Source organism: Colobus angolensis, unplaced genomic scaffold, assembly GCF_000951035.1.
Source record: "Colobus angolensis palliatus isolate OR3802 unplaced genomic scaffold, Cang.pa_1.0 Scaffold128, whole genome shotgun sequence".
In the NCBI taxonomy this organism is placed as follows: domain Eukaryota; kingdom Metazoa; phylum Chordata; class Mammalia; order Primates; family Cercopithecidae; genus Colobus; species Colobus angolensis.
The window spans coordinates 2067699-2091469 of NW_012114030.1; the positions used below are offsets into that span (position 1 = coordinate 2067699).

General features: G+C 54.8%; 3 protein-coding genes across 9 annotated transcripts in view; 1 reads left to right on the plus strand and 2 right to left on the minus strand.

Moving 5' to 3' along the window:
* INO80E (INO80 complex subunit E) overlaps nucleotides 1–1954 on the minus strand; it is a 10245-nt gene extending 8291 nt beyond the window's left edge. For 2 of the 4 annotated variants that reach the window (XM_011933535.1, XM_011933536.1), the window contains exons 1-3: nucleotides 1247–1422; nucleotides 1020–1090; nucleotides 780–832 (exon numbers count right to left, since the gene is read on the minus strand). In XM_011933535.1, coding sequence (XP_011788925.1) covers nucleotides 780–832; nucleotides 1020–1090; nucleotides 1247–1327 — 205 coding nt within the window. In that variant the 5' untranslated portion in view covers nucleotides 1328–1422. Of the gene's footprint in view, nucleotides 1–779; nucleotides 833–1019; nucleotides 1091–1246 lie in introns of all 4 variants that reach the window. The other 2 variants (XM_011933531.1, XM_011933532.1) reach the window with 2 other exon arrangements.
* Nucleotides 1560–4666, plus strand: HIRIP3 (HIRA interacting protein 3). 2 transcript variants are annotated; one of them, XM_011933529.1, is made up of 7 exons: nucleotides 1568–2101; nucleotides 2179–2299; nucleotides 2425–2539; nucleotides 2799–3748; nucleotides 3848–4016; nucleotides 4099–4197; nucleotides 4286–4666. In XM_011933529.1, exons 1-7 carry the CDS (start codon nucleotides 2037–2039, stop codon nucleotides 4447–4449), a joined length of 1683 nt encoding a protein of 560 aa, XP_011788919.1. In that variant the 5' UTR covers nucleotides 1568–2036; the 3' UTR covers nucleotides 4450–4666. The 2 variants fall into 2 exon arrangements, with proteins under 2 accessions (XP_011788920.1, XP_011788919.1); XM_011933530.1 differs by lacking the exon at nucleotides 2799–3748 and having other exon boundaries at nucleotides 1560–2101.
* Nucleotides 4667–5366: 700 nt separating this feature from the next.
* On the minus strand, nucleotides 5367–23660 carry TAOK2 (TAO kinase 2). Of its 3 annotated transcripts, XM_011933541.1 has the most exons (19): nucleotides 22882–23660; nucleotides 19624–19790; nucleotides 19368–19439; nucleotides 19175–19276; nucleotides 18683–18728; nucleotides 18457–18553; nucleotides 18219–18332; nucleotides 18020–18111; nucleotides 15785–15878; nucleotides 15600–15681; nucleotides 14641–14808; nucleotides 14210–14470; nucleotides 13878–14039; nucleotides 11978–12343; nucleotides 11695–11898; nucleotides 11133–11372; nucleotides 7816–8028; nucleotides 6661–6843; nucleotides 5367–6580 (listed from the first exon to the last, which is right to left on the minus strand). In XM_011933541.1, the coding sequence occupies exons 2-19, from the start codon at nucleotides 19753–19755 to the stop codon at nucleotides 6059–6061; spliced, it is 3150 nt and encodes a 1049-aa protein (XP_011788931.1). In that variant the 5' UTR covers nucleotides 19756–19790; nucleotides 22882–23660; the 3' UTR covers nucleotides 5367–6058. The 3 variants fall into 3 exon arrangements, with proteins under 3 accessions (XP_011788931.1, XP_011788929.1, XP_011788930.1); XM_011933540.1 differs by lacking the exons at nucleotides 5367–6580; nucleotides 6661–6843; nucleotides 7816–8028 and adding an exon at nucleotides 9229–10790; XM_011933539.1 differs by lacking the exons at nucleotides 5367–6580; nucleotides 6661–6843; nucleotides 7816–8028 and having other exon boundaries at nucleotides 9228–11372.
* Nucleotides 23661–23771: the final 111 nt, after the last annotated feature.

Here is a 23771-nt window from a genome sequence, read left to right on the forward strand (position 1 = left end):
CCAGCTAATTTTTGTATCTTTAGTAGAGACGGGGTTTCACCATGTTGGTCAGGCTGGTCTTGAACTCTTGACCTTGTGATCCACCCACTTCGGCCTACCAAAGTGCTGGGATTACAGGCGTGAGCCATCGTGCCCGGCCAAGAATGGCTTTTAAGCTTTTAAATGTTTGAAAAAAAAAAAAAAAAACTAAAGAAAAATTTTTCGTATGGAAATAATACGAAATTCAAATTTCAGTGCCTATGAAGTTTTATAGAAACATAGCCATACTCATTTATTTGCCTATAGGGTATGGCTGCTACTACAATGGCAGAGTTCAGTAGGTGCTTCAAAGATTGTATGTTGCAGAAAGCTTACTTACCATCTGGCCCTTTGCAGAAACAATTCATCAACCCCTGTTCTACTATAATCATTACCACGTAACTGCTTTCATTACCTTCAAGTCCTTACTATGACCTAAAATTCTAATGTATGGTCTTCATTTACTCATTCTTCCCAACTAGAATATAAATTACAAGAGACCAAGGACTTTGCCTGTCTCTGCCTCTGCTGTATCCCCTGTGCCAAGCTGCTGTATCCCCTGTGCCAAGCACAGTGCCTGAAACACAATAGGTGCTCAGTAAGTGCCTGAATAAAAGAACGGTGGAGGTGAAAGGCAAGCAACTAGGCTTAAGGACCACTGGGGGCTGCATCAGCTGCCACTGCCTAAAAGGCAGGGGCCCAGGAAGCTTGCTAAGTGCCAGGAACCACGCCCTTCACCAATTTTTCAAGACCTTGCTCACCCGAAGAGTCTTCATCCACGTTCTCGTACTGCAGAAGTCGGTCTAGGAGGAAACTGAGGAGAGAGGAGAGATGGACAGTGATTTCCCAGCGCAGCAATGTCCTCCTGGGCCCCTGACCCTCCCAGCAGGCCCGTCGGATCCTTGAAAGAGCCCATGCACTTGTGGCCCTACTCGGGGATGGGGTCTGAATGCAGATTGCCTAGGAACCACAGCGCCCTCCGCCCCTGCAACGTGCCTCACCTCTTGTCCCGGGACACCTTCAGTAATTTCCTTTGCGCTTTCCTCAGCTCCTCCTGGAAGCACTCGTGCTCCTGTATCACGGACAAGGGGTGCGCTGGGCCAACGGTCCTCCGTGAAGGGCCCCGGAACCGGCAGCCGCTCGCCCCACCCACTTTACACCTGGGTAAACTGAGATTTTGTCCGCGCCAGGCCTCCCCCCTCTACAGCCTTCCCGCGGCAGCACTCACGTAGATGAGGAACTTGAGCTTCCGTTTCAGATTCCGGTATTTCTTTTTGTAGTCCACTTCGCCGTCCGCCGGCCCGTTCATGACCGGCCCGGCAGCGGCGCCCAGCTTCTGCAGTCCCGCTACCCCAAGCAGGCGCTGACCCGTGCTCACGCCTCCACTTCCGGAGACTCTGCAAGGCTATGCCGCGGGGACTACAACTCCCGGCCTACCGGGCGCCCAGGCGGCGTCACCGCACGGGCCGCCCTGCCAGGGAATACTGGGAAAGGAGCGCGGTGGCGAGTGGCTGCGCTGGGGATGGCGTAGCAGTGACGCAGTGACGCCACAAAAATGGCGGACGCTGGAGGGCGCCGTTCCTGACTCTAATGTGCTTAGACACTTGAAGCCATAAAAGGATTTTCCCTCGAGGTTCCTCGTCTCCTCGCGAGGATGCCTTTTCTCTTCTGCCTTGCGAAATAATAGCGGCCTAGCTGGTGCTCCTGACCAGGAAGGAAGGCAGCGTCGAGGGCTGATTAGGTTTCACCCAAAGGTTGCCGGCGCCGAATCGGTTTCTAACGAGAAATTTAAAAATGATTCGTTCCAAGAAAGGGTAGGAGCCGCGAGACCCTCCAACTGCCCAGGGAAAACAAGTCTCGTCTGGCGAAGTTATCAGCCCACGCGATCCGCGGCCAAAGGCCAACGGTCTCTTGTCCCATGGTGCCGCAGCACTGCGCATGCGCGAACTGCTGTCAAACGCGCTGACGGAGGCCGAGAAGAAAAAAAGGCGGGAGCCGCCAATCCTGGGTTGAGCAAAATGGCGCGGGAGAAGGAGATGCAGGAGTTCACCCATAGCTTCTTCCGAGGCCGCCCGGACCTCAGGTGCCCAGGGAGTTGGAGATTGGGTTGGAAAGGGCGCGGGTGGGACGGGACTCCATCCTGACACCCTGTCCCCGCAGCACACTCACGCATTCCATCGTGCGGCGGAGGTACCTGGCTCATTCGGGCCGCGACCACTTAGAGCCAGAGGAGAAGCAGGCACTGAAGCGGCTAGTGGAGGAGGAGCTGCTGAAGATGCAGGTGTGCCGGGCCGGAGCCTGGGCCGCGGGAGGCGGAGGCGGGGCTTGCTGCCGAGGAGGAGGGGCCTGACGGGGCGCGGTGAACGCCGCCTTGGTGCATAGTTCGCCCTCTTGGCGCACACACAGGTGGATGAAGCCGCTTCCAGGGAGGAGAAACAGGACCTTACCAAGAAGGGCAAGAGGCCTCCCACCCCTTGTAGCGACCCGGAGAGAAAAAGGTTCCGCTTCAATTCAGAGTCGGGTTAGTGCTTCCTACCGGCTATGGGGGACTTCTGCATCGTTGGTTCACTCAAGAAGCATTCACTGCGCATCTCTTATGTCCCCAGGCGTTAGATGAGGGAGCGAGGCCAGTGAAGCAGGAACCGGGAACAGCGAGGACAGATAGCTGTTTCCTGCTGCCCCTCCAACTGTCAGGGCAGGGCTCGAGACAACCTATCCGAAGTGAAGGGAGAAGGGACAGGAGGAGCCTGTCTCAACCCTCTCTCCTGTCCATATTCCAGAGTCCGGCTCTGAAGCCTCCAGCCCAGACTACTTTGGACCCCCAGCAAATAATGGGGTGGCAGAAGTCAGCCCAGCCAAGGAGGAGAATCCAAGGCGAGCCTCAAAGAAGGCAGTTGAGGACAGCAGTGATGAGGAACCGCAGAGGGACCTGCCCGCACAGAGGGGAGAGGAGAGCAGTGAGGAGGAGGAAAAGGGGGACAAGGGGAAGAATAGGAAGAAACCTGTGGCAAAGAAGCAGGCACCAGGCAAAGCCTCAGTCAGCAGGAAGCAGACCAGGGAAGAAAGCGAGGAGAGCGAGGAAGAACCCGTTCCTTCTTTGCGGACAGCAAAGAAGGTGGAGGGAAATAAAGGAACTAAAAGCCTGAAGGAAAGTGAACAGCTAAGTGAAGAGGAGGAGGAGATCCTAGCTGGGAAGAAAGAGCACAGAGAGGAGGAAGCAAGGGAGGAAGAGAAAGAAGGGGAGGAGGAAAAGGAGGATTGGAAACCCAGAGCCAGGAGCAATGGCAGGAGAAAGTCAGCTAGGGAGGAGAGGAGCTGTAAGCCGAAAAGCCAGGCAAAGAGGCTCATGGGAGACTCAGACAGCAAGGAAGAGCAGAAAGAGGCAGCAGGCAGTGGGGATGACAGTGGGAGAGATGGAGAACCCCCAGTGCAGAAGAAGAGCAAGGACAGGACCCAGCTTAAGGATGGGAAGGGGTTGAGTGGAAGCAGCGAGGATGAGGAAGACAGTGGGAAGGGGGAACCCACAGCTAAAGGCTCTAGAAAGATGGCCACACTGGGCAGCACCAGTGGTGAGGAGAGTGACTTGGAGAGGGAAGTGAGTGACATCGAGGCAGGGGGCGACCCCCAGGGGGAGAGGAAGAACCGCTCTTCCAAGAAGAGCTCCAGGAAAGGCAGGACACGAAGCTCCTCTTCCTCCTCAGACGGAAGTCCAGAGGCCAAAGGAGGGAAGGTGAGGGTGAGGAGGGGTGGGAGGCCACCATTAGGGAAGAGGGAGACCCTGCCTCGGGCTCAGCAGGCTTCGCCTTCAGCTGCTGTCTTTCCTTGCTAGGCTGGCTCAGGTCGCCGTGGAGAGGACCACCCAGCTGTGATGAGGCTAAAGCGCTACATTCGGGCCTGTGGTGCCCATCGAAACTACAAGAAGCTGTTGGGCTCCTGCTGCTCACACAAGGAGCGCCTGAGTATCCTCCGGGCAGAACTGGAAGCCCTAGGCATGAAGGGTGAGGCCCGGCGTGCCCTGGGGGCTGCAGTAGAGGGCCTTGCTGCTGGGGAAGAGAGGATCACCATCTTCTTCTGCCCCAGGTACCCCTTCCCTAGAGAAGTGTCGGGCCCTGAAAGAGCAGAGGGAGGAGGCAGCTGAGGTAGCCTCCTTGGATGTTGCGAACATCATCAGTGGCACGGGTAAGGGATTTCCTCTCGCTGCCCGGGGGCAGATAGGTGAGGTTGGACATTCTCTGATGTCTGATCTCTCATTTCCCCTTTCCCCTAGGCCGGCCACGCAGACGTACAGCCTGGAACCCTTTAGGAGAAGCAGCACCCCCAGGGGAGCTGTACCGTCGGACCCTGGACTCAGACGAAGAGCGGCCCCGTCCTGCACCCCCGGACTGGTCACATATGCGTGGCATCATCAGCAGTGATGGCGAGAGTAACTGAGCTCTGCCACCCCCAGGAGAGACCCTTGATCCATGTACAAAGCATACATAGCACCCCTTGCCCGGTGTCTGTGGAACAGAAGCAGCTTTCTTCAGAGAAGACTGTGGCTCCTGAGGACGCAAGCTGTTGGGATGCTACTTCTCAGCTTCACGCTCTCCATTTAAGGTGTTTATTTTTTAAGACTCAATAAAGGAGTGTTCATAATCACCTCATCAAATCTGGTCCCCCATTCTCACCTCCTGTATTTTGGGCCAGGAAACTGAGGAGTCACTGCCTCCACCTCCTCCCCTGGCGTGGTTCCCTTTAATTTCCCCCCGGGTTCCTGGAAGAAGTCCCTGCATCCAGACCCTGTCATCCAATAGCCACCAGACCCACTGGAGAAGGGTGTGTGGCCCCTCTGCTTTTAGCTTGGTCTGATAACCTAATGCCCACTTGGGGATAGAATGACTTGAGGGCAGCCGGTGCTTAACCTTTCCCCCTTCTTCTGCAAACAGCCACTTTGTCCAGGGGCTGTTAGCCTCGAAGGGGTGGGGAAAAGCCCTAACTTCCTGGGCCAGTCTCAGCCCTCTAGGCCTCTGGCTACAGGCCCAGCCTGTGGAGTCACATGAGGTCTCCACTGAACTCTGGCTGCTGAGACTTGCGGGAAGATGTAAGCATAGAGCTGCCCGGGGTCTGTGTGGAAAGCAAACCTAAGAATCTTTGAAGCCAAAGCAAAGAAAACAGGAATTAGAGGTCAAGGGATTGAAGACCACCTTTGAGATCTGATCTGGTCACACCTGAAGTCTTTAAAATCACTGAAATGTTTAGATACACAGCCCAACAAATTCTCTTTTTTAAAAAAGTACAAGCAGTACTATTCACCAGCCACTGAGCAAGTCCTTCACGCACACCAAAGACAGAAAGGGTGAATCCTGAGGTCTGTTAGAATAACCAACAGTTTATTAAAAGCTTGCCTGGGGCTCTGTGCCAGCCCCACAGCTGAGAGGGGCTCCCACGACTGCCCCTAGGCCCAGGAGCAGACCCTTCCCCAAGGTCCTTCCCTTGTTTCCCCGCCCCAGCCCTGATCCCAATTAAAAAAAAAAAAAAAAAAGGACAAGACGGCACAGGACGTCAGACAGTAACGGGAATGGGGAGACCCAGGCATCCTGACCCCAAGACCCCATCCTGATCCTTCTTGCCAGTAAGGTGGCCTCTCATTCTCCTCACCTCAGGCCCCAGATCTGCTCTGCCCAGTGGCAGGTCTGAGGGCCGCACTGTGAGGGTTGTATAGTTCTCTGAATATAGTATGTCTAGACCCACCCTTCCCCTCCCCCAGGGGACTAGATGAATATTTGACACGCACATCTCCCTCCTTTCCCAGGTGGCGGAGGGAGACCCTGGCACCATGGTGGGGAGGCGGGGCTCCCAGGCAGCCTTGAGGCACCTATCCCCAAGCTAGCTCTGGGCCACTGGCCAGCCCCAAGAAGCTCATGAGATGAGGAGGTGTGAGGGGAGCTGGAGCCAACATCCTGTCCTCTACCCTTGTGGGGGCCTCCAGCTCAGTGCCCTCCAGCATCAGGCTCCACCCACCCCTGCCCTGCCCAGCTTATCTGCTCCTCCCCACTGCACTTCAGGAATAGAAGTGGGAAGAACCATTGAGGATGTGGGAAGCAACACTGGTGCTGCGACTCAGGGGCCCGGGCACCGCGGCAGCAGGGGGGCCCACGTTCTCGCTGCCACTGCCCCCCGAGGCTGCCCGCCGCAGGGGCTGGGGGCTGTTTCTTAGCAGCAGCAGGGCTCCGCCACGGGGTGTCCCACTCTGTGTGGGGGGCCCCAGCCAGTTTGCGGGGCCTGGGGGAGCCAGCAGAGACGGCTGACGCCAGGCTGGAGGGGGCATGCCTGGTGGAGGAGGGCCGTGACTCCAGTGTGCCCCGGAACGGGGAACGGGACGGGAGGGCCAGGCTGGGGCAGGGGGTGGAGCGGGATAGCCCTGGGCAGCAGCCTCGGCCGGGATGCCCCCCAGAGCCATGCTGGAGAAGCCCAGCCTCATGCTTTCTGCATCAAAGGCCTCAATCTCACGGGCCTGCCGCTCAAGCAGACTCCGGATTCGCTCAGAGCGCCCTGTCTGCAGGGCCAGCAGCTCCTCTTCCACCTGGGGCATCCGGAACAGAGGTTAGAGTCAGGGGTGGGAGCCCACTCTCCCTCCCCAGTCTTGGAGGCTGGGCCCCTTACCCGCTGCTCCAGCAGTGCCCGCCGCAGCGCGACCCTCTGCTCCAGCTCCCGCAGTTCCCTCTCATGCTGGCTCTCTGTGCGGATCTTGATCTTGCTCTGGTAAGCGTTGAGCAGCTCCAGCTCCTGTTGAAGCTGCTGCCGAAGGGCCTGGAACTCTGCCTCCTGGGTCTCATCAAGTCGTAGCTGGGGAAGATGAACAACCAGTTGTAGGAATCTCCTCCCCGACCCCCACTATCCTCCCCTGCCCCAGGTAGGGCTGGGCCCTAAGGTTTCAAGAAGCAGCGGTCTCAACATCTATCAGAATGGAAGATGGTCATACCCTGTGGCACAGCAATTACACTGCAGAATCTATCCCCCACGTATACTTGCACATGTGCTCGAGGTGTTCACGGAAGCGTTGTGATAGCAAAATACTGGAAACAACCTAAATGTCCACCAATAAGGGATGGGTTAAATAAATTACGGTACAGCTATATCGTGGAAAATTCTACGCTGTAAAAAAAATGAGACAGGAGTACTGACAGGGGAAGATGTCCAAGAAGTATTAAGTGGAAAAAGGAAGTTAGAGAATAGTAAATGTAAAGTATGATTCCATCTGTGTTTAAAATTCATATATTCTTTCAAAATGTGCACTGAAAAAATACAAAATACAGGTAATTATTAACAAGTTGCCTGGGAGAGGTGGGACTGGGTGAGAGAACGGCCTTGGGTGGGGCGTTTCCACTCTCTACCCTCTCTGCACATTTTAAGTGGCCCATTCCAGTGTTAGTGTGATCATTTTTTAGAACAGCAACTTTCAGAATCCTCCAGAAGTCTGAGTAAATGGGCTTGAGGGCCACACTCACTTTAATCTGCACCCTGTTTATCCATTAAACTAACTCAGGGCCAGGAAAAAATAATAGCCACTCTTTTCCTTGGTGGTTCTTGCGAATAGGCACATGGCTTTGTCAAGACCTTAAGAAAATACTAACAGAATAAAATCACTGAGGAGAATATGAAATAAATCATTGTGGAGAACACGAACAGAAGGAGAGTATGTGAGTTTCCCAAGTACAAAAGCCCTAGCTCTGTGTATGCCCTGCACCGTCCAATTCTCTAAAGCGAAGTACAGAGCCCGGCCTCTAGTGCGCTCCCTCCCTGGACCCCAGGCCTCACCGCCTGTGAGCTGAGCATCTCTGAGATGGACTGGTCATACTGCTCGGCCAAGATCGCCAGCTTGCGGGTCTGCTCTTCCTTGAGCCGCTTAAGGAGGCTCTTGTGCTGAGCTTTGGGCGTGGTCTCCAGCAAGTGTGCTCGCAGAGCCTTGTACTGCCGAGTCTGGATCTTACACGTCTCCTGGAACTGCTTCTTGATCTGCAGCTCCTTAGACTATGCAGTGGACGGATCAAGGGGAGATGGGGGCAGCGGGGAAGAGGAGGAGGAAAAGGAGGAGGAGGAGGAGGAACAACCAGGGAAAACGGGGAGAAGAGAGAGAAGAGGAGAGGAGACAGAAGCAGAGACAGGGAGAGGGAGAGAAACAGAAAACATGTTAGACAGAGGGGGTTGGGGGAGCTGTATACAGACAGACACGGAGAGGTGGGATCGTGTTGAGAGAGATCAGGAAGGTCTCGATGGGCAAGAGATGCGGAGAAGACAAGAGGTTCCAAAGCACGTGCACGGAGTTGGGTGGGTGGGATACCCACGAGAAAACATCGGAGTTACTGGACAGGGAACTGAGGATCTTGGAAGCTCTGACCAGGCAAAGAGGGAGAGACTGTGACCTAGAGATAGAAGCACGTGAGCAAATATGAGAACGTGCACAAGAACAAGCGAGAAGAACCAGTCACACAAAACACCCGTGAAGAAAAAGCAACACAATTAAGGACAGACACAGGAGTCCCAGGTCCAGCAGCTCAGGGAGGAAGGCAGGGAAGGAGGAGAAGCACCGAGCTGAGAAATGGGTAAGAAGGGGCTGCCCCATTTTGGGCCACAGAGGAGAAAGGGGCAAAGGAGGTGGCCAGAAAGGGCCTGACAAGTTCAACCAGCCAGCAGCTGCCACCCTGACCAGATCCACATTCCAGCCCGGCCCCTCACACACTCAGCTCCCACTCCAGGCCCACACCCAGTCCTGCTGCCACAGCCCTCATACTCCGCCTGGTTGCCCCCAGCTCAGCACCCCCTACTGTGGAGGGTCTGCAGCCCCGTCCCCCAACCCACTAGGGTAATGCCTGATGCAGGAGAGCAATTTGGCCCCCTGTAGCCGGGTATCATGGAGGGAACGGGTTGGGAGAAAATGCAGGGCATGAGGAGACCAAGGGCCTGGAAACTAAGAACTCTGGAAGGAACCCGCAAACAGGGGCTCTGAGGGACCAACAAGTTCGGTGAAGTTCTACAGGGGCCCAGACCCCAGAGCCGGTGGTGGTCATGGTGCAATGAAGCTATGAAGGCAGAGAGCATGAGGCTGAGGAGTGAGAGGGGCTGAGATAACGGAGATGGGGTGAAGAAGTCATGGAGCCGGGCCGAGGGTCAGCCTGGGGTCATACCGGGGAGGCTAGGCGGCAGGACAAAGCAGACAGAGGCAGCCTGGGCCAAAGGCACAGTTCCGCTCAGATATTTTATTTGTGTTTGTCTTTTTCTTTTTTTGGTGGGGGGAAGGGGACAGGTTGGAAGGGAGACAGAAAAACAAAATCAAAGAGGAGAAAAAAAAACATGACTCTTCCCACCCTCCACCACCCCTGGCCCCAGGTCTGAGTCAATGAAGGTGAGGATGAGCACACACAGCCGGGGAACAGCAATAACTTAGGGGAGGAGCGCCAGGAGAGCACAGAGTGACTGCTGGACTCCACGGCCGAGGAGGCTGCCTGTCTACAGGTCTGAAGGGCTGGGCCTGGGGTGAGTGAGCAAACTGAGGAAGGTGGGTGAAAAGAAAGGACTAGGGACTGGAGAAACTTCACTGAGTCGTGGGAGATAAAGTGCTCAATGCTCTAGATTTGGGCTGGAAGGGTTGTAGTCAGCTACCTCCAGGGAGGCAGGGCCCGGGACTGGCGGGTACGGGATCTCCGCCCGGCTAGAGTCCCTGGCAGTGGCTGGTGGGAGGCAGGGGGCCCTAGCTGGCGCTGGCTGCGTGGTAGTAGCCGGGGGATTCGGGTGGGCCGTTCACCCCGAAGCAGGCCCCAGCTGGCCAGTGTGTGGATGGCCCATGGGGGCAAGTGGGATGCTAAACCCTGGCTGGCCCGTGCCAGACGCCAGTTCCAGCCCTTGCACAGGGCCCAGACCCTTGCCAACAAGGCTAATGGGTGTTGGGTGGTGCGGGGATTACGCCGCCGGGGCCCAGGGATGGGCAGGCGGCTGCGGAAGCCATCCTTGTTGGTTTTGGGGTAGAGTGCAAACAAACCCCGGTCCCCCACAGCCCCACAGCCCTGCAGGGCCCGGAAGGCCATGGGTGACAGGCGCAGCAGAACCCGCAACCAGAGTCGAGATATGCCCCGGCGCACCCGGGGGCCCTGCTGCCGCACCCATTTGCCCCCCGCTGCCATAGCCACCAGAGGTAGAGCCAGGCCTGGCCAAGCTAGGAGCCAGGCAGCTCCAAGGCCCAGGGGAACACCCATGAGGCCTCGGCGCCAGCTCAGGCCCAGGACGGCCCCTAGTGCAGTACCCTGGGCCAGGAGTAGGAAAAGACTGGAGGGCAGGTGCAGGGCTGTACAAAGGAGCAGGTAGGAGGCCCCCAGACCCACCAGCCCTACCTCAAGGGCCAGCAGCGCTGCCTGCAGGCCACCCCCACCCTGGGCTGCCAGCAATGGAAGCAGCAGCAGCAGCAGGAGGGGCAGGAGGCCAGAGGAGGACCCCACTGCAAAGGAGAGGCCAGCCAGGAGGCCATGGGACAGGAGTCCGGGGAGCTGGCTGGCAGGGCCGGGCCTCAGGTGTGTTGGAGGGGGTTCAGGAGGGATGTCGGGGGAAGGACAACCATCTCCAGGATCCCTAGGGGTCCCAATCGGAGCCCCCTGTTCCTCTTCTTCCTCCTCCTCGGGGACTGGAGTCAGTGCTGGGCCCTGGACCCAGCCAAGCTCAAACTCCTCATCCAGAAGACTCCCATCCTCCTTCCCCCACAAGCTCCACGTCCCAGCCTCCTCCTGGCCAACAATGCTCCTCTCCTGGGGTACAAGGGAGGGCACCCTAAGATCCTCTATCTCCTCCTCAGGCAGACCCCAAACTTCCTCATCAACCAGACTCCCATGTTTTTGTGGACTGGGACTAGGGGCTCCTGATTCTTCCCCCAGAATCCTCTGCTGCTTGGGCTCCAAAGTGGCCCCTTCCTTTCCCAGAATCCTTCTCTCTCCAACTGCTTCCTCCTCCTTGCCCAGCATTCTTTGGTACAGGACTGCCTCCTGGCCAGGTGAGCAGGGCTGCTGTTCTATAAGGGTGCCTGTGCTAGGTGGGTCCAGAGCCCCAGGAACGGGGAGTGGGAGGCCCGGGGGGCGCTGGCCTGCACGTACTTTGAGGCTCTTGGGCTGCTGGCGAACCTGGGCCGCGTGCTTCTGCCGCAACTCTTGCTCACGCCGCTTGTTGTACTCCAGCTGGTTGCCCAGCTCCGTCTGGTGCTGCAGGCGGGTGAGCTCAGCCCGCGTGCGCTGCACGGCCTGGAGCTGCCGCAGCTCCAGCTCCCGTGTGGCCTCGTGCTGCCGAAGCAGCAGTGCACACTCCAAGTCTTTCTGGGTCTGCTTCTTGTTCAGGTCCTGAGGCAGAAGAAATGCAGGGCCCGGGGCCTGGTCAGTATCAACAAAGTGAGGGGCCAGGGCTCCTTGGCAGAGGGAGCTGGGGATGGCAGGAGATGAGGGCGTAGGGGAGGCAAGCTCCTGCCTGTCTTGGGAACAGAGAGGCCTAAGGAAATTCTGGCAGGATCTGTTGGGGATGAGAAGTAAAAGGGGCACTGAAGTAAAGATGAACTCTAACACTAGAGGGCCAAGGGGAAAGAAGACAAGAATGAGGCCAATGGAAAAGTATGGGTCCCTGGGATCCATGAGTGAGCGGGAGGAGAACGGAGACTGGGACGCCTACCTCCCGCAGCAGGTCCTGGTCCAGGCTGTGCCGAGCCAGCAACATCTTGCGCTTGTACTGGCGACACTGCAGCTCAAAGTACTGGCGCTGCCGCCGCAGCAGCCCTGCCTCCTCCTCCGCCTGGCACTGCTGGAGCTGCTCCTTCTGCCGCAGCAGCCACTCGGCCTTCTCCCGCTTGGGAGTGCTGGGGTTCTCCTGGAGCTCCTGGGTGAGGGCAGAGGGGAGCAGGGTCAGGGCCCACCTGGCCCGCCATTGGTCCCACCACCGAGCAGCCCTAGCTCACCTCCTTCAGCTGTTCCTTGCGAAGTTTGTAGGTCCGCTTCTGCGCCTCCAGCAGAGCAGCCAGCTCCTTCTTCTGTTGACCAAGGATGTGCTGCTGGAACTTCCGCTCCTCGGCCTGGGCAGCTCGTGCCTCCTTCTCACCAATGGCCTGGTGCCGCCGGGCCAGCTTTTCTGCCTCCGCCCCAAAGCCAGCCCGCTGCGCCTCAAGCTCCCGCTGCAGCCGTGCACTGTGCTCCTCCCGTTCACCCCTCAGACGCGACTCCAGGGCCAGCAGCTGCTTCTGGTGCTGTCGTCGCATCCGCTTATAACCACTCAGCTGCTCCCGCAGTGCAGAGTCCTGCTCATGCTCCTGGATCTGACGGCTAACCTGGGGCAGGAGAGAGGGTGAGAGCTGGGGCTCAGCTTGGCCCCTAGTTAATTAACACAAAGGGTCTTCCATGGGGAAGAACATGGGTTTTCAACTCATGAGTTTCATTCTCATTTAGCACCTTCCTCACACACAGCCTCTCTAGCCTGTTTCCTCAACTGGATAATGGTGGTATTATCTACTTCACAAATTGGTGTGACTGAATGATAAAAGGTGGCAAGCACAGGGCCTGGCACAAAAGTAGGAACAATCCATACTAATTTGAAACAGAGAGTCAGACAGACCTAGGATCAAATCCCAGCTTTGCCACTTACCAATCACGTGATCTCAAGTAAGTTAACTTCTCAAAGCACCAGTTCCCTCATCTGTTAAACGGGGAAATAATACCTCCTCATAGGGGCTGTGGGGTAAGTTCAGACTCTATCTAATAAGTGTTGGCTTCCTTCCCTTTTAGCAAACATGGTGGGCCTATCACTCCCCAGGTATTGAGCTGGGATCGGGGCCACAAGATGCTGGAATAACAAGAACACTGGGCTTGGACACCTTCATCCAAAGTCTGATCTCAGGTCTCAATCTCAATTGACTCTATGTGTGGCTCTTAAACTAGTCCTGGCAGCCAAGCTTCTGGCAGTCAAGACCTCTCTGCACAGTACCGCAAAACGCCATGGGATCTGAAGAGTTGTTGGAACACAACCAGCCCCAAGCAAAGGCCATCAGAACATACTAGACTGAATCAGTGGCCTCTAAGGGGATTGCTGACGCTCAAATGCAGCTGAGCAGGAATGTGATCTAAAGGCTTATTAAAAACATGGATGAAAAGCTATGTTTTATGGTAAGCCTAACCTGTGAACTGAGAAAAAGATTGCCATGAGTTGATTTTAGGAGAGAACTAAGGGCCTACTTATAGGAGCGGAGAGCCACCAAAGGCACTGGGGCAAGTGGCCTGTGAGCCACAGGTGCCTCCTTTCTCCAATGGGATCCTACCCTCCCCCTCCCAGGGGAGCTGGGAGGATTAACATAGGCCTGTGTGTAAGCCTGAGAGTTAACCGTTGGCATGAGGCAGACACCTGAACACCATCCCTGCCCTCTGGGGCACAGAATCCGGCAAACCTATCATGATGCTGTTCAGGACCACCCAAGCACAAGGCACCCCCGGCACTGGACACCCCCGGCACAGGGCTCCACAGGCACAGGCTCCCCCCGCACTGGGCTCCCCCAGCACACAACTGTGAAGCACCTGACTTGCCAGAGGAGCCTGGGCACGCAACCCAGGAGATGTCAGTTAGGTCAGGCCATGAAAATGGAGTAAGAGTTTGCCAAGCTAGAAACACCCAGATTGGGCCATATGACCAAAACAGTCCACTGGGAAGAGGAGGGAAGCTGGAGGGTTAAGGGGAGCAGGCAGGAGCCAGCAACAGAGAATGAGGGTAGAATTCGGACTCGATCCCATGCCACAGGGAGGAAATCATTTCTAGACTTAAAAAGACTTAAAAAACAGACAGCAAGCAGGACGAGTGAGGATGGCTACACTCACCAGGGAGGCAGTTCGGATGGTGGCAAAGTGGTCCCGGTTTCGGCAGTAGGCCCGGCGGCGGGCGGAAGAGGTGGTGGAGGTGGGAGCTGGGGCTGCAGGCGGCTGGAGAGGGCTGGGGGTTATTTCTGGCTGGTAGGGGTCATCATATAGATTGTCAGAGCCCTAGAGGGAGACAGAAGGAACACTCAAGGCTCAGAGGCCACTGGGTCCAAAGAGAGTGACCTGAGGAGAGCCACTCAGACTCAGAGGAGTGCTGTGCTTAGGGAGCGAGGGCAAGGACCCAGGTGGTTCTAGAGCAGGTGGCTCAGGCCCCCCAAGGGTGAGCTGTGTACCGGCAGCCGGTGAATAATGGAGCTGTGAGAGGTGACCGTGTGCTCCCCCTCCTGCATCATGGCCATCTCCCGGGCTTCGGGGCCTTCTTCCTCCTCCTCCTCTTCCTCCTCCTCCTCCTCCTCTTCCTCGTTGTCGGAGGCATCTGCTAGGCTGTTGACAGAGCTGCTCTGGCTGGAGGCGCTGATGGACATGCTGGGCACCGAGTGGCTACTCTCGAGACTGGTCAGAGTCCCGGCCCGGTGCATGTAGGGCTCAGCCTCCTGCAAATAGGGCATAGGCTGCTGGGCAGGGAAGGGAAAGCCCTGGGGCACATGCATGGAGGTAGCATGGGGAGATGGTGGTGTGAGTAGGGCTGGGGAAGGGGCCAAGCAGCTGCAGGGGGTAGGCACACACGGGGCATAAGGAGGGGTGTCAGGGCAAGCTGGGTCACCTCTTCCTCTTCTGGGGCCTCAGCACCAGGGCCGTTGGGTGCCTCTTGGAACAGGATCTTCTTCATCTTGCGGTACTGCAGGTTGTCCAGCTCCCGCACGGCATCCTTGGTCCTCTGGATCAGGTCCATGATGACTGTGGGTGGCCGCTCCCGGAGCACAAAGCGGTGCTGGGGGAAGAGGACACTGAGGCCTGCTGCCAACTCCCCTTCCCCCACAACCCACAGCCCTTGGCATTCCCTCCAGCCTGAGGCACTCTTCTGGGGCCCACGCCCACCATAGGATGATGCTGGCCTTGTCCCAAGCCCTTCTCCCACAATAATTTTCTGTACCACCTAGTACCTACTCCCCAGACTCTTCTTCCTCTAAGCATGGCTGACAGGCAGGAACAGTCAGGAGATCTGGATTCTTGTCCAGCTCCTCTACTAAAGGGCTATGTGACCTTGGACATGTCATGAGGCCCCTCTGGGCTTCATACAGTATCCTACAATTATAAAACAAGTAGGTCCAACTACATAATCTGAAGTTTCCAACTAAGGCTCCTCAGGTCCCTATGGGTCTGTGAAGGGAATGGGGCCCCTCTATTTTTGACAATTCAAAAAACACCTAAGGGAAATCATACATTTACCCATGATAAGGCTACACAGGCTTTTGGCTTGCATTACATCAGATCAGTGGGGCAACCCTGGTTATCGCACGCTGACCAGAAGCTCTGGCTGGCAATTACGTAAGTCTTTGATTAATAAAAGATGGGAAAACAGATTATTACTTAATAAATTAAGGCAGTCTGGTAGATAAAATCTCGTAAAACACAGAGTCCACTGGGCATTGGGGATGGGGTGGGAATTAATCAACGAAGCTCTTGGTGGAGGAGGAACTGGGAACCACTAATTTCCCCAGGGGTTCTCGTGGCTTTAACAAGCTACAGTTCCAAGAGAATGCTAGGCCAGCAGACCCTCACCTTCAGGAGGACCTCTGAGGTTGGTCTGTCTTGAGGGATTTTCTGAAGACAGGAGTCGACAAAATTCCGGAAGTACTCAGACCTGAAAGTCACAGGGGGTGGGAGAGGGGTGGGGAAGTCATGAGCCAGGCATCTGTACCCCATGGCCTAACCCCTGGGCCCAGATTCGGAATCTCAGTCCTCACCAGTGTCCTGACTGGAGCACGGGGGATTCGTTCTGTGCAATGTGGTATAAGGCACTCATCGCATTCATATTAAACAGCGGTGGTTTCCGTTCCGCTACAGAAAAAGGTGAAAGGGAAGAAGGTGAGAGGTGGCAGGGGGTAGAGGACAATGGAATGAAACTGAGACGACTTGGGTTCAAACCCCAGTTCCTTGACTTCCTTGCCACAAGACCTTGAAAAGTTCCCGTCATCCTGTTGCATGTCAATTAATTCCTTCCTCTGTAAAATACAACACCCATCCTCTCCACTGCACACAGGTGGAATAGGGGTCAAAGAAAATAACATCCACCAAAGCAGTAATGAAGGCAGAAGGACAGCCATTCAGTTATCACCCCAACTAATACTTCTTAGGTGCCAAAGCGAGCAGATAACTTGATAATTGCTATGGGGAAGATAAAAACAAGAATTAGGCCCTGCCCTCAAGGAACTTTCAGTCTAAAAAAGAAGATTAAATAGGACTGAAAAAATAACATCAAAGTATTAACTGGTATAAGAGGGAAACAGGGAAGTGGCTGGGAAGTTGAGAGTATGCAGTGGGCCTTCAAACTAGTATATCTTCAGGGAGTTCAGAGAAGGGCTTTGTAAAAAGCCCTGAGATTAGAAAGAAAAGTGCAAGCTACGAGTCCCTAAGAGTCCCTTGTAGCCCAGACAAACGTCATGTTGTGTTAGCCTAAATGGTGATTTTTTAAATTAACTGCCAATAGTAATAATCAAATAATAATATAAATTTCCAGTTTATCCTTAAGAATTAGATCTGTTGAAATGGAGTCTACATTACTGCATAACAATGGTCTGAAGATAAGCATTAGCTGCCCTCTTTCTATGGAAACAGCAATCTCCAGTTTGCCACAGCCTCCTCCACATTGCTTCCCTGATACTGACTTAGTATGAGTTGACATTTATAATCAGACTTGATGTTTTTTTTTCAAATAGTAGAGTAATATTTCTTAGTATTCACATCTCTTCCAAAAACTAGAAATAAAATGGACAGATCTAGTTTTTTCTTATACTTGGGTCTGTTTCTTACATTTTTCATTAACTGTCTGGGCCTGGCATCAAATGGTAAATGGAGACAGTGAAGATGGAGGAAAAGGGCTTGTCCAAATCTCTGACTTCGGGCAGAGGACCCAATACGAACCAAGGCAAGGAAGTGGAAAAGTTCATGACACACTCAGAGCGTGGAGCCCATGAAGGAAAGGGCCAGCCTTTAAGAAACAAAGCCTCTAGGTTGGTGCGAGGAAGGATGGGGATGGCTTCAGTCTTGAAGGCAAGAGGGGGCCAATCATGGCTCCAAACAGGGAGTGAAATGACAGCACTGAGCTTATGTAGACCTCTCCGGCATCAGTACTTAAGACACACTGGAAGGGAGAAGAGACTGGAGAGATCATTGCAGGAGGTTGTTGTAAGAGAAACTAACAGCAGCTCTTTCTTAGGCAACTATTTTGTGCCTGACATTATGTTGAAAGCTTTATAAAGGTTACCTACCTCATTAAAGAATTGTTTCAATAGTGCTGGCTGACAGAGATGAGAACCTTGGCATGGCCTCAAGGCCTTAGGAACTCACTTGGGCCTAACTCTCTGGCCTTATTCTCTGCATTACATGCTAGGTTCCAAATAACTGAAGCTAGTCCCAGTTCCCCAGGCCTGCTCTTACCTCTAGGCCTCTCACATGCTGTTCTCTGCCTGGAAAGCTCTCCCTGCATTCTGCAAACAGCTATTATTTATCTTGTGGATTGGCTTCAACATTCTGCTACAAGGAGGCCTTCTTCAGCCCTTAAACTAGGTCAAGTCCCTTGTTTTACATTTGAACTGCTCCTGTAACTTCTACAGACAGCATTCATCACATTGAAAGAAAACATGCCTGCCTGGTTTCCCTAAATCAAATGTAAGTTCCGTGAGGGCAGGATACTCATTCACTGCTATCCCTCCAGAATCACAGTCCATGGCGCTGCACATGATGGGCACTAAGAAAAGATTTAGAACCAGGATAGTGGACAGGAAGAGATGAATGCTACAAAATCTCTAGGCCTAAGAGCTGGCAGAATTTGCCAGCTGCCTGTATTGGGGCTCCAGGGTAGGGTCACAATGGACAGGAACTTGGAGGCCTGGGATCCTATCCCTAGGAGAATGGGGTAGTCTGGGAAGTAACAGAAGAGAACGGAAAAGAAGATGAGGGAACAGAGAGGATGTTCTTACCCAGCTCGATGCAGGTTATCCCCAAGGACCAGACGTCCACTTTGCCATCATACTGCCCCTCATCCATGGCCAGGATCACCTCGGGTGCCATCCTGGGAGAATGGTCAGGAGACAGAGGCAAATCACCCGCCGAGACCCTGTCACTCATACTCCCAACATCCTGGGAGCTCTCTCCACTCACCACCACTCACTCACTCACCAGTATGGGGTGCCCACGAAGGAGTTGGCAGGTGCCATGATGGACGCAGAGCCAAAGTCCCCCAGCTTCACTAACCCTGGCTCTGACAGCAGGATGTTTCCAGCCTTCACATCCCTGCCAGAGGCAAAGTACAGGGATGAGACATGTGTCTCAGGAAAGCCAGGCAGGGGCAGCCCAGTTAAGTGACAGGTGGTGCAGATAGCAATCCCTTCCCAGACATTGCCGGTGCTGCTTGTACCTATGGATCATGTTGTGGGAGTGCAGATACGCCAGGCCCTGAAGTGCCCCGTGGGTCACGGCTGCGATCTCTACCTCCTGAAGGGGTTTCTTGTGCACTGGAGAGTGAGGAAGAACATCAACCCGAGGGAATGCAAGGGTGGGACTGGAATAAGTTCCCCTTAACCCTTCCCTATGACTCCCCTGCTCTTCTCCCTTCTCCACTTATTGGCCCATGAGTCACTTACCTTCTAGAAGGTCAGAAGCTGAGCCCAGGCAATACTCCATCACCAGCTAAGGAAGAGACAAGGGTCAGAGATCAGAGTCTCCTGGGCAGGGACTCAAAACAGAGCTTCCTTGAGTGTCCTGCACTCAAGCTGTGTCCCTGGTGTGATAACAGGGAGGAAGGGCAACTGGAGACAATGAGGGGGTGGTGGGAGAGTTTCAGAGTCCAGGCCCAAGACATTCACCACCGCCCATCTGAATCCCTTCAAACTCCCATTCAATCTCCGCCTCCTCCAACCCACAGTGACCTGTCCCACCTGCTAATAGCCTATGTCACTCTGAGCCAGGCTTCTGCTCAGTGGCTAAATCTGAGGACTAAAGCAGTCAAAAGAGACTTCCTCCTTTCCAAGATCCCACAACAGCACCATGAACAGGGCCCACCTAAGACACTGGACCAGGATAAGGACGGGCGTGAATAGGGGTAAAGATCAGGTCGGAGTCTGGCACCAGCTTACCCAAGCCGTGTGCTCCCTCAGGTAACAGCCCCGGTACTGAATGGTGTTGGGATGCCGGAGCTTCTGTAAAAACCGCACCTCCTTGATGATGTCTTGCCATTTCTAGGGTGTCAGGGTAGGGAGAGGTTACCCAGCCTGCACCTTGAGACAGGGGTCCCCTGTCCCCAACCTGGCTGTATTGCACCTGGCCTACCTCATTGGACTGCTTTCCACTGTAGGACATCTTCTTGATGGCCACCACCTCACTATTCCGGACATCCCGGGCCTAGAGGACCAGACCAGAAGGTGTTGAAGGCCCCAGTGAGAGCCAGGCATGCGAAGACTTGCTGGCCCAGCAGAAGAAGGCAGGAAAGACCAGTGTGATGGAGTAGTGTGCAAGGGCTGTTGGGAGGTCCACAGGGGTAGGAAGAGTCCCCATCTCTATTATACCGTCCCAGGACCCAACTCACAAAGTATACGGCTCCAAAGCTGCCATGGCCAATTTCCCGGAGGTCAGAGAAGAGCTTTTCTGGGTCATCTTTGAAGAAGAGCTCAGCCACATCTGGGTCCTTCAGGCTCCCGGCCCGGCCCCCAGCTGGCATGGTGGCCCCTGGGGGCCCTGAGAGTGGGGCCTGGCCTGGGGAATGGAAATGGGACCCTTAGAGCAAGGACTGAGCCTTCAGGGAGAGGAACGGACCCATCAAGTTTCTGCCATCTCCTCCCCTCATTCCCTGATGAGGGGGAGGCACTGCTGAGGAAGGGGAGGGGGAGATTAGGAACGACATCAAAGCTCCAAAAAATGAAGTTGCCCTGGCAACCAGATCACGCGGGCTGGGTCCCTGGAGTCCCTAAAACTGCTAGGAAGATTCTGGGAAGCTAAGCATCTTCACCACCCCCTTCAGCACTCAACAAGTTCTCATTTCCCTATAGCCCCTGTATCTCCCCTCAAGGATAAAACATTCTGCCTCCCAGGCAGCACTCCAGAGCCCCAAGTGTCCTGTCCCTTAAGTCCCATACCCCAACTGTTTCCAGGCACCTTTCTGTTCCCCTTGGCGCTGAGGCCCCCTCCTCCCTCAACCTCTCACACCCTGGAAGAGAACAGGAAATGGCCAGGCCGGAGGCGGTGGAAATCCGTCCATTGTTAGAAGTGGGTACTGGCCCAGAGGGGCCCACAGAGTCACTCTCAAAAAGGGCAGGGGGAGATCTAGAATAGGAAGAATAGGGATATAAATGGCATCTGGCTGTGAGGGCCTCTCTGTGGTCTGGGCCACCTTACTTGTCCTGTCCAATTGCATAAGCATCACACACAGGTACAGGACATTTGCAGGGTACAAATAACATTTATTGAGCATCTTACATGCATTATCTCTTATTCAGTCCTCACCACAACCTTATGAAGCAAGTATTAGGATTTCCCCTATATTACAGATAAAGAAACAGGCTCAGCAAGGTTAAGTACCTTGTCCAAAGCTGGTCCTCCATCATTATGATTTCAGAGCCCTTCAAAACAGACAGGGCAGAATCATGATCACCATTTCCTAGGTGAGATCACTGAGACACAGAGAAGAAAAAGGACTTCTCCAAGGTCAGAGAACAGAACCTTCTGCTCCCTGGTTAGGCCTGCCCATTACTCTCTCAGTTGTCACCCCAAGTTAAGCTTCCCTCTTGGAGGAAGCCTGTCCTGACCACTCCAGCCATTGGGAAGAGTGCCTAGGGCACCCAGCCAAACACCCAGAGAAAGTTCCTGCAGGATACCAGAACCAAAACCCTCAAGGAGATTCCAAACAGGCTCCAGCCTAAGCACTTATCAGAATTTGGGCACAAAGGGGCCTTCAGCAGAGATGGACCCCTGGGGCAGAGTTCTAGCTACTTAAAAGCACCTAACAATTTTAGCATGTAATTTATTCTGTCATGCATTGTTTCCTGTTGTGTTGTTAATTTTGTCTCCTCAGTCCAACTGGGAGCTGGAGGGCAAGGAGGGAGCCTGACTCTCCAGTGGGCCCCCAGGGTGCGGGCTCAGAATAGCCTGGGAGACTGATTGATTGCTCTCTGCTCAGCCCTCAGCAGCTCCCAGTTTGCTCAAAGTAAGGCCCTTTTCTCTCTTCTGCCAGCAATAGTGCCAAGCACCCCTCACCAGCACCACACACCCACACACAAAGGCAGGTGCTCTCAACTTGCCAAAGGAATCTTCCTGACCTCTTTACCAATACAGGGCCCCAGAATGCTAACCTAGGACCCAAGGCCACATGGAAGGGGTGCCACCCACTGGCAAAACATCATGCAGGTCCCCTTCTCCATAATAACAACAAACACTTGAACAATAACAAAGGTCAATGCTAAATCATAACCACCTTCCAAAATGGACAACGTTATCTCCATTCTATAGATGAGGAAACCCGTATCAATCTGTTTCTAAGCTATGCTACCAGTACATCCCATCTGCAATGTACAGCAACAGGGCTTTGAATAAGTTCCTTCTAGTTCTTGGTCTTCTCTTCAGTGAAATGGATTACAGCATGGAGCTGTTGTAAGATTTTAATGAGATCTCATACTTAGGAACACCATGCAGACACTCAGCATATGGATTTTTCCTTCCCTGCCTCCAAGGTCCCCACAAAGCTTTAATCCTTTGCGGGATCATTCTACCCCAACAGCTTGGCTTGAACAGTTAAAAGATGCCAGTAGTGCTACCATTTGTCAGGAGCGAGCCCGCTCAGGAATCCAGGCCAAACCCTGGGATCAGGGTAAAGATGAAGGTCACAGTGGATGAAAACTCCATGAGGCAGTGGCAAAAACCAGAGCCTCCCACCAGGAAAAGCTTCTGAGTAGAGCCCTCCTGGAAAGGAAGCTCATCTCACCCCCATTCTTAAACCTCATCCCAGCCTGGTCTCCTGGAGACCCCTGGCTGAGCCCAAACTCAGAGGAAAAGAGATGGCAAGAAACAGGCATGCATCAGGGAAAGATGTGATTGAGGACTTGAGTTCAAATTCTGGTTTTGCCACTGTGTGACCTTGGGCAACCTCTCTGGGCCTCAACGTTCTCAACTGTAAAATAGGAAGATGCCAATAAAAGAGGCCCCCACAGGGTGAATGCGGGGATGTCACATGAGAGAATGGCTGTCAAAGCACTTTGTAAAAGACAGATCGTTTGACAAATAGATGAGATTATTGATACCACCAGAGCAAGAGATTGGAAGGTAACTGCAGCTGGGGGAAAACATTGCCAGGCACCTCCAAGCACACACACAAGCATACACACAAACACATATACACACATTTCCTTGCAAGGACAAGAAATTCAACCAGACCAGGCCTGAAAAGCAGATAAGCAGACCCACCAGCGGAATCAGAGGCATGGGATTCAACACGGCAGAATAGGCAGGAGAAAGGGGCATATCAGGGAGGAGAGGCGGCTGTGAGGGGCAAAGTGAAGGCGAGAAGACTGAAGTGCAAATCCATCTGATTAGCTGAAGCGCCCTAGGGTGTGAACCCCGGTGACATCAGAGACCCTGTCACCTGAGGTCCCCCACCAACCAGACACAATGAAGGGAAGAGGAAGGGGAAGGGGGTGGCAACAGAAGGCAAGGCTAGCCAGAGGCTGACCACTGGCTGAGCTAGGCTTCCCCATCCTGAGGAGACGGCCTACCCAAGTCCAGCTTCTCAGAAAGGCGCACCCTTTCTTCTCAGAGCTAGACACAGGGTCCCGCGCCCCTGCACCCCGTGTCTCACCTGGTAGGGGTCACTATGGTGCCCCAGCGCCTCCGCTTCCGCCTGGGGTCCTCCAGCGGCTCTGCCAAGCAGGGAGAGGGGCAAGGAGACCTTTCCCCTTGCCACCTCTTCCTCGGCTTTCGCCCTTCCTGAGGGGCGGGCCCGGGAAGCCTCCCCTGGAGGGGAGGGGGTGACAACCTAATCTGACCTCGCGGTCCAGTCCTCCCCCTCCTCGAGGGCGACAGCTGCCGAATTCCGGATTTCTGATTGTGGGGTCTGAACCCCGAATATTTGAACGGGATGGAGACTGAATCCGATATTTGAACGCCTGGGGAATGAACCCCGGATACTGGTGCACGCAGGGGCCTGAACCCGATATTTGAAATTCTATGAAACAGAGACCCAGGTTTAGAGAGGTTGGGACCCGAGTCCCGGATATCTGGACTACGAGAACTGATACCCGGGTATCTGAGAAGCGAGGGGCAAAGCCCGGAAATTTGGGACCCAGGAGCCTGAGCCCTAGGTCTTCGGCCACCGACTGGGGGCCCACCCCGAGGACGTCCGGCCGCACGGCCCCTCTCACGCCTGGGTCCGAGGGTGACAGCCCCCACTCCCGCCCCGGCCTCCTCTCTCTCCCTTCTCTCTTCCGAGAATAGCTGAAAGATTATAGCTAAGGCGCTGCTGACGGTCCCCGCGCCCTCTCTGCCTCTCTTCTTCTCCGTCTCAGCCTCTCTCCGCACCACAGCCCAGCTCTCGTCCCGGTCTCCCTCTCCCTCTTCCTCCCAATTCCAAGATGGAGACCGGGCGGGAGCGCGCAGGCGCGGTAGGGACGCCGGGCCAAAGGGGGCGGGGCAGCGAAGGACTCAGCCCCGCCCTCTCCTCTCACTGCCGCGACCTGGGAGACCAGCAGC